General features: G+C 33.1%; 1 protein-coding gene across 1 annotated transcript; it reads right to left on the bottom strand.

Annotated features, from left to right (window-relative positions):
• Positions 1 to 953: 953 nt before the first annotated feature.
• On the bottom strand, positions 954 to 2,185 carry LOC106773874. The gene is made up of 3 exons (XM_014660637.2): positions 2,024 to 2,185; positions 1,875 to 1,936; positions 954 to 1,256 (listed from the first exon to the last, which is right to left on the bottom strand). Exons 1-3 carry the CDS (start codon positions 2,079 to 2,081, stop codon positions 1,140 to 1,142), a joined length of 237 nt encoding a protein of 78 aa, XP_014516123.1. The 5' UTR covers positions 2,082 to 2,185; the 3' UTR covers positions 954 to 1,139.
• Positions 2,186 to 8,454: the final 6,269 nt, after the last annotated feature.

Genomic DNA, 8,454 nt, shown 5'->3' with positions numbered 1-8,454 from the left:
TATATATATATATATATATATATATGGAAGTTCATCAACCTTCCACCATGGACAAAGTAGCATGGAGAAGCAACACATTTCAATTGGCAGCCAAATTGTCTGATTGAAGCATAAAGACTAGATTCCACTAAAAGATTACAAAATATTTTGAAGTCATATATGCTATATTGCTAATAGATAAAATGAAGAGACTAAATGTCTTAGTAAATTTAACTTTTATTCTCAAGTTATTTTCTTTACCAGTTTCTCTCATTTTCTTGTCACATTGCCTTCTGTTTCCACTTTTCTCANAAAGGAATAAAGTCTTAGAAGTCAATCTCCTTCGATCTTGTGTTTTTNGCACGCATTACAAATAGGGCATATTCCAAAAAATGAATAAGCGAGAAATAGAATACAATCTACTGCTTAGAGTATGCACATGCTACTATAGGCATGGCATGGGTTCAGATTTTGAATGATTTGATAAATTTGGGCAATACTTTTAGTAGTATTCATTAGTCAATTACTTATACTTTCTAACGACAACTTTTATCATCTTAAATAATGTTTATGGAGGGGAGAGAGAGACACACAAGATTTGAACAAGATCTAGTTATGTTCAGATTTAACATGAGAGAATCCATTGCCTCAAAATCAAATAGATTTTGCTGAACTAAAGATATTTTGTGGACATGAAACCTTTCTGGTGATATCTACATCCATAAAACTTACATAACTGAACCCAAAAAATGACATCAATTACACCTCACTAGTTCTTCTACACCATCCAGTGCACACAGAAAGCATAATAACTTATGAAAACAAAATGCCAAACTCTCTTCATCTCAGCAAATTACTTGCAAGACAGACATGCTGTGTTAGCAGCGAGCACAGCATAGAGAAGACATAAGTATAAAATCGTATCAATCAATTAAAAGATGTAGAAGTTGAAGCAAGCAGTTGATAACGAAAAATTTGTAAAAGAGAGACACTAATATTAACATAATTTGTCACATAATATACACCTTACGTTATCATAGTTATATGTATAGCTGAAGAGAACAGAACAGTACAGAACAGAACAAAGTATTATTAAATCTTAAAACAACACTGTCATCCACCAATTTCAATACATTATAGAAAACTGCAAATGTAAAACCTCAGTTGTCAAGCTCCATTGCCTGGGCAGCCTTAGCTTTAGCAAGGGCAGTCAACTTGACCTTCACTTTTCTCTTCCCCACCTGAAATCCACCCTTTTTCTTGTTTCTACCATCAACCTAAATACCCAGCAAAAACAAAACCAAACATAAGACATTAATCTTCAAACACAAACACATAAAAAAATACACAGTTCAAACTTTCTCTACTTTCGGTTTTCCTTCGAGTCCAAAATTAGAATCTAATATTCAGATCATATAGCATACATTCTGTTTATCCTATTTCAGCTTTCAACTCTTTTCTCTCTCTCAACAGGTTTCAACCATTTTTCCCTCGAAAAGGTATTCACCTTTGGAGGTAAACCTGGTCGAGTCAAAGTCGGACACTAAATGTGAGTATCTCTACTAATAAAACTTCAAACCTCTGTTGGTCACTTTAGAAACTAACCCCTTCTGCACTAAACCCTAGATCCAAAAACCAATGGGCAGCCACCATTGGTTACTTCAGCGTTCAATCAATTAACAAGAATGATAGAGTTTAAATTTGATCCACTATCTCAGCATTCAACTACCAAATTTTTCGCATAAAAAAGCTAAAATCTTTTTACATAACAAAATTATAATCCAAACGAAAAACAGGAAACCCAAATCCAAAAATCTCCAACTTTTTTTAACAATAAATAAATAAAAATCCCAGCGAAAAAAAAAATAAAGAGGAATGGAGAAGCAAACACTGACTTTCATACTGTTTTTCTTCGCAAGGAGCTTCTTCTCTTTCTTTTGCTTCTCTTGCTTCTCCCCTGAATGAAAATCAACACAAACACGAAAATCAGAACATGAATATTGAAACCGAGATTGAATAGAGGAGAAATCGAAGATGACGGTACTTTGGAGATCGAATTCGTATTGCTTCTTTCTCTTGGCGAGGTTGTTCTTCTTTGACATTGTTCCTCTGCTTCTCAATCTACTCCCAACACTGACGAAATAAACTTACGGTTACGATCATTTAAACCCTAACCCTAGAAATTTGTTTTAGTTTATTTTCATCTGGTACATCAGTTATTTAAAATTTTGTGATTTTTTTTTTCTTATTTATAAAAAACTGTTTTCTTTTTTAGAATAGAAATATATCCAAAGATTTGTTTTTTAAATTATCTTTGAAACAATATTAAATGTAAAACATTTTTAAAAGTATTTAAAAAACAATTGGTGACTATTTTATAACTATGTTATCAATAAGAAAAACATTTTAAGATCAAATTCTCGTATTATTTTACAATAACTACTCTACGAAATAATTTCAATATGACAAAGTAAAAAATGAGACCTAATACTTGTTTTATTATGGAAATTTTTTAGAAAATATTTCAATATTATATAATACCGTATACTTTTATCCAGTATAATTTCATTTAAAAATAAATTCTTTATTTATCATAGATTACAAAATTATTATTTCAAAAAATTGTATTGACACCAATAGTAGTAGAAGAAGAAGAAAATAAAGAAATATGAATATGAACCTTACATTTCTTACTTACATGTAAATTTAATATTTGTGTTTGCTGCTCTATGATTTTTCGCCTGACTAAATAAAAATTTGCAATTAACTTCGAAATCTAAAAGTAAAAAATATTTAAATAAAAAATTATTTGTATTTTAACTTATTATTAATTTAAGTGGACTTGAAAGTTCCAAGTTGATTAAAATTGAATAACAATCGAGAAAAATAATATTCAAGTCGAAGAATTCACTTGTAACTTTTGTTTAGAAAAGGGGATTTGAGAGAGTTGGAATTTATCCAAACAAAGGGAAAATATAAACAATTTCATTTTGCAATCTTTTTTCTCATTTCTACTACTCTTTTTTACCTTTTTTTTTAATTTATTTCTCAAAATAAAATAAAAATAGAATGAAAAATGAAAAAAAAAACTAAAAAAAATTGAATAATTTGATTGACCGTATAGATAAAAAAAATTAATTGATAAATTTTTAAGATTACTATTTTTTTTGTTGTGTTTAAAATTAGTGATAACAAGTTATTATTGTATTTGGTTCAATCATTCTTGCGATCTTATTCCCAATACATATAAAAATGCAGATTTTTTTTTCACATAATTAAAGTAAAATAATATTATTAATATTTTGTGAGTTTATTTTCATTTTTATTGTTTTTAATACTTTTATTATTATAATTATTATTTATGATATTATTATTATTTTTGTATGTTATTATTGTTTTATCAATTTGTATGATAATGTAAAATTATAATAATTAGAAAAAATATAGATGAGATAATAATTACTTATTTTAAAAATGATTTATTTAGAAGTTATAATAAGATATAATGATTTATTATTATTTTTATTTAAAATATTTTTAAGAGATGGAAACAAAAATGTAGGAAAAGATATATTATATAGCTTATATTTTGTGGTTATTAGAAATATTACATGTGTTAAGCGTAAAAGTTAAGTCTATAAATATACATATTAAATAATAGTATTATACTTGGTGAAAAAGAACGTTAGATAAAGATAAACTTTGAAGGTTTATGTACTAAATTTCGGTAAAAGAAGTTAATTAGTCTCGGTCTTTTTTCTTTTGTGTGAATTGAGTTCATATTATTGTTATATGGGTTTTATTATGAAAAAGGTTAGTTTGGTTTTGGTTTATGTTTGATCATTGTTTTTGTACAATATACCTATCCAATAAATACTGTGAAGATCAGTCAATCAAATTAAATCTAAAACCATTTACTTAAAAGTTAAATTATGATTAGCCATGTTTGGGCTATAATTAGGTCGATCATAACCAAAATTTCATCACAAAGTCTATAAATAGTGGTTTGAGGTAAGAAGGTCGGTGACACATTAATTACACATTTATCACCCTTACAATCTCAACCGATCTAACTTTTGCATCGAAAGACCTTTGATAGGTACTCATCAACCAACATTTGATATATATGACTTAGATTTGTGAGTGATTAGTTGAAGAATGATCAACTAGACTAGAAGACTCGACCCCATACCCGAAACATTTTGGTGCCTACCATGGGGTCAAGAGAACAACTTGTTTATCCCATGGTGACCACAAGGAACATGACGAGCAACGTGGTTGTAGAAGAAGTGGATAGCCAGCCTAACATGATAGAGATGATGAGAAACTTGCAAAGACAAATAGAGGGGATGCAAAGGAATTATGAAGAATATTTAAGGACCCTTTGTGTTCAAAACATATCTATGCGTTAGGAACAAAGTGCCAAGAATTTTGTGCCTCCTACCAACTTAACTTGTGCAGACTAAGCAACACGAGGAGCCTTGCTAAATGGTCCATGAGGGAAATTCAACGACTAGTAAGGATCACTCGTCCATGGCAGCTATGATAACGGTTAGGATGCTTCCATTCATGCTAGGAACAATGGAAACGCCTTTGTTAGACAAATGGACAATGCTTGTCTTTTATAAGTATGATGGCTTTATTAATGAACATCTTAGAATATTCATGAATCAAATGACGTCCTACACCTCGAGTGATCTTGTCTATTGTAGATCCTTCTCCATCTCGTTGAAGGGAGAGGCTTTGGCTCAGTTCTCCTTGTTACCACCAAACTCCATATTTTGCCAAGATCTGCTCTAAGTTTAAAGCACAATTTGCAACTAGGAGACTGCATCATTTACGTCTATTACCTTGGTGAATATTAGGTAGGAAAAGGACGAGTTCCTCCAAGCATTCATGGAGAGGTTTGGAAAGGTGACAAGACAAATCTGTAATCTTCAACATGAAGTGGCTATGCATCATATGATTATGCCTAGGACCATTCACAGATAGTCTTGGCATAAAGCCTGCAAAAAATATGGATGAGTTGAGGCAAAGAGTCAATTAGTTCATCCAAGTGGGAGAGATGCATGACTTCAAAAAGAAAATGCGAGCAGAAGCCTCGTCAAGTGGTAAAATTGATAAAAACAATTGCACGGTAAAAGAAGTGATACCCAATCCAAGGAGTCGGCCAAAGCTTCACAATTTCATTAGTATACCCCTCTCAGCGCACCTCGAGTTAAGATCCTTGAAGAAGCTCTTAGCGTTGAGTTAATACCTATTCCTAGGAGGAAGCCCACTCTTCCAAATTCTAACGGTAATAGGCATTGCTTATACCATAAAAACATGGGACATACAATAGAAGAGTGCATCGCCTTGTATGACAAGATTGAGGAGTTGATTTGGGAGGACATTTGAAGAAGTTTGTTAAAACCGAGTGGGTAAAGAGGAATCCCCCTTGTAGGCGCAACCCTGAACGAAGCTCCCAATAAGAGTTGAGAACATAGCGTTGCAGAAAATCATCTTGGTGTAGAAGCCAAAGTAGAAGCAGAGACCACCCATTCAAAGGGAGATTAATACAATCTTAGAGGTTCAGTAAAGGCGGATCTTCAACATTAATAAGCAAGAGGCATATATGAGCACAAAAAATCATGCATATCATGGAGAAGAGACTGAAAACCACACCCTCGATCACCTTTATTGACGAGGACTTTAAGGCCCCTAATCTTGATCAAGATGATTCGATGGTGGTTATTGCACATATTATTGACTATGGCATAAGCCAGGTATCAATTGACCAAGGCAGTTTGATCAACATATTAAATTCGAAGACGTTATTAAACACACACAAACACCCACCCACACACAAACACCCACCCACCCACACACACACACACATATATATATATATATGAATGTCTCATTGTGCCTTAAAATGAGTAGATTATAGGATTCTTTTACAAGCAGATGGACACTAGAGGATTCCTAGACTTGAGGACAAGAATCGAATCTAGTCGGAATAGTCAGGAAATCTGTGTTAGATATCTTCTTATCAAGGCCAACACGATTTATAACGTGTTGACCAGACGATTATGCCTGAACTCCTTCAAAGTAATCATATCTATGTCTTACCTTGTCATGAAGTTTCCTTTTGATAAAGGCGTAATTTGCACAATGCACATTGACCAGAAGATCACATAGGAGTGTTATGCTGCAGATTTGAAAATGACACCTTATGTTCCATCATATAAAACCCATCGACTAAGGTAGCCCACAAATCTACACCCTCAAACTAACACCGAAGACCGGATGGAACCACAAGGTGAAGTTAAAGAGTTGAAGCCAAGAAAGCTTGACAGCCAAAACACAAAGCTTAGGAATGAGTTAAGTAAATAACAAAAACAAGTGGTGGTAAAGGTTTTGAAAGACAATAGTGACATGTTTGCATGGACAACTGTTGACATGTCATGCCTTCCCCTTGGAGTCATGTCTCACAAGCTGTCAATCTTTAAGGAAGCTTGACTGGTTGCTTAGAAAAAGTAGCAGCTAGGTAAAGAAAGGTGATAGGCTACAAAGGCAAAGTTAAAAAATTAGAAGGAGCTAGCTTTGTCTGGGAAGTCAGATGTAACATGTGGCATGTTGAGGACTTTAAAGAGGTGTTCAACTAGATTAGGTAATACAATGTACGATTAAACTCCTCTAAGTGCACCTTTAGGGTTAAAGCGAGCAAGTTCTTAAGCTTCATGCTGACCATTCGGTGCATAAAAGTGAAGTCAGATAAGTGCAATACCATTTTAGAAACGAGAAGCTCACAAAGCTTAAAGGAAATGAAATGGTTAGTTAGATGTATGACCTTCCTCTTAAGGTTTATTCCTAGACTAATAGAAAAGATCAAATCGATCATGAGATAATGAAGAAACAAACTTCTGGAAAATGGGACGATTGGAGCGAGGTTGCCTTCAGTAAAGTGAATACCATATTGGTCAACCCTCCAATATGGAAATAATGTTAAAATGCCCCCATTAGAATTGCATAGTATATTCTCCCTTTAGTCATTCGCCTAATAGGAAATGAACATAGTTGAACCTTTCTCAACAGATCATGCTCAGAAGAAGTTTATGCTCATGGCCATAGACTACTTCACCAAGTGGATAGAAGCAAAAGCTTTAGCAACCATAATTGCTCAACAAGTGCAAACGGTTGTATGGAAAAACATCATATGTCGTTTTGGTCTTTCTCATACGGTCATTACTGATAATAGCCATTAATTTATCGATAAAAAGTTGACATGGTTTTATAAAAACTTGGGTATGAAAATTTTCACTATTTTTGTGGAACATCCTCAAATGAACGGTGAAGCAAAAGCTATGAACAACACTATAGTGGCCAAGATAAAATAATGCTTAGGAGAAGCGAAATGAGCTTGGATGGATGAGCTGCCTGAAGTTCTTTGGACCTATCGATGTTCACCATCTGGTACCACTTGAGAGACATCATTTAATTTGATGTATGGTATTAATGCAATGTCACTCATGAATGTTGGTGAACCTCCGCTTAGGAGACAAGTCCAAGATACAAATCTTAACGACGAACTATTAAGAGCTTAGTTGGATAGCATAAAAGAACGAAAGGAAGCGACAATCGTCCGAGAAGAAGTATATAGAAGAATGATAGCAATGAGCACAACAAGGTTAATCCGAGAAGTTTCAATGAAGGAGACCTAGTTTGGAGGAATACAAACGAAGCTCAGAAAAAACCTGCATATGGAAAGCTAGCATCGAACCAACCAACATTTGACAAACAGGACTTGAGTTTGTGAACGATTAGTTGAAAATCGATCAGTTGGACTAAAAGACTCGATCCCACACCTAAAACAATTTATGTTTCTTTGATGTTGAAAAGTGTTTTACTTGAATCATGTTAAGATTTTGAGAAAACTAATAATATTTTTGGGTAATGTGTGTGTTTTGAGTTTAAGAACATTGATGTTTTAGGGTTTGATGGATATTTTCAATTTGTTATTTAGAGTTTAGGGAATGAGATTTTATGAAACTCCATAAGTATTAGGGTTTATGGGTTCAAAAGGTTTTTTTTTTTTAAGGTGAACATTTTTAGTTATTTGTGAATGTATGTTTATGATTGGTTCACCATAGTCGAGAAGACTGCTCGTTGAGAACAACATGTTCCACTTTTGGCCATGGAGGCTACCTTTTGAGGGTGTTTTGTTCCACCATAGTTGGAAAGACTACCTGTGAGGACGATATATCTCATTTTTAGTTGGGGAGGCTGCTCTATAGGAGTGTTTAGTTCTATCATATCTGTGGAGGTTGCTCATTAAGACAATTGTTTCACTTTTGGCTGGGGAAACTGTTTTTTAACGGATTTGTATGCACATTTGCATGAAAAGTTTTTTGTTTTTTTACTTATTTGTTTTATTGCTTTGTTAAAGAAACAAATTATTAGAAAAAGTTTTATTCGTATACCCATGAAACTCAT

This window comes from Vigna radiata, chromosome 9 (genome assembly GCF_000741045.1).
Source record: "Vigna radiata var. radiata cultivar VC1973A chromosome 9, Vradiata_ver6, whole genome shotgun sequence".
NCBI classification, from domain to species: domain Eukaryota; kingdom Viridiplantae; phylum Streptophyta; class Magnoliopsida; order Fabales; family Fabaceae; genus Vigna; species Vigna radiata.
Note: the sequence above shows the minus strand (reverse complement) of the source record. Positions and strands in the feature narration are given on the sequence as shown.

What these genes read in the sequence shown, in the direction of transcription:
- LOC106773874 (XM_014660637.2), bottom strand. Translation starts at nt 2,081, where the DNA reads ATGTCAAAGAAGAACAACCTCGCCAAGAGAAAGAAGCAATACGAATTC. An exon ending in ATACGAATTCGATCTCCAAA is followed by an intron (nt 1,937 to 2,023) that starts GTACCGTCATCT and finishes ATTTTCATTCAG; the next exon opens with GGGAGAAGCAAGAGAAGCAA. An exon ending in CGAAGAAAAACAGTATGAAA is followed by an intron (nt 1,257 to 1,874) that starts GTCAGTGTTTGC and finishes CTGGGTATTTAG; the next exon opens with GTTGATGGTAGAAACAAGAA.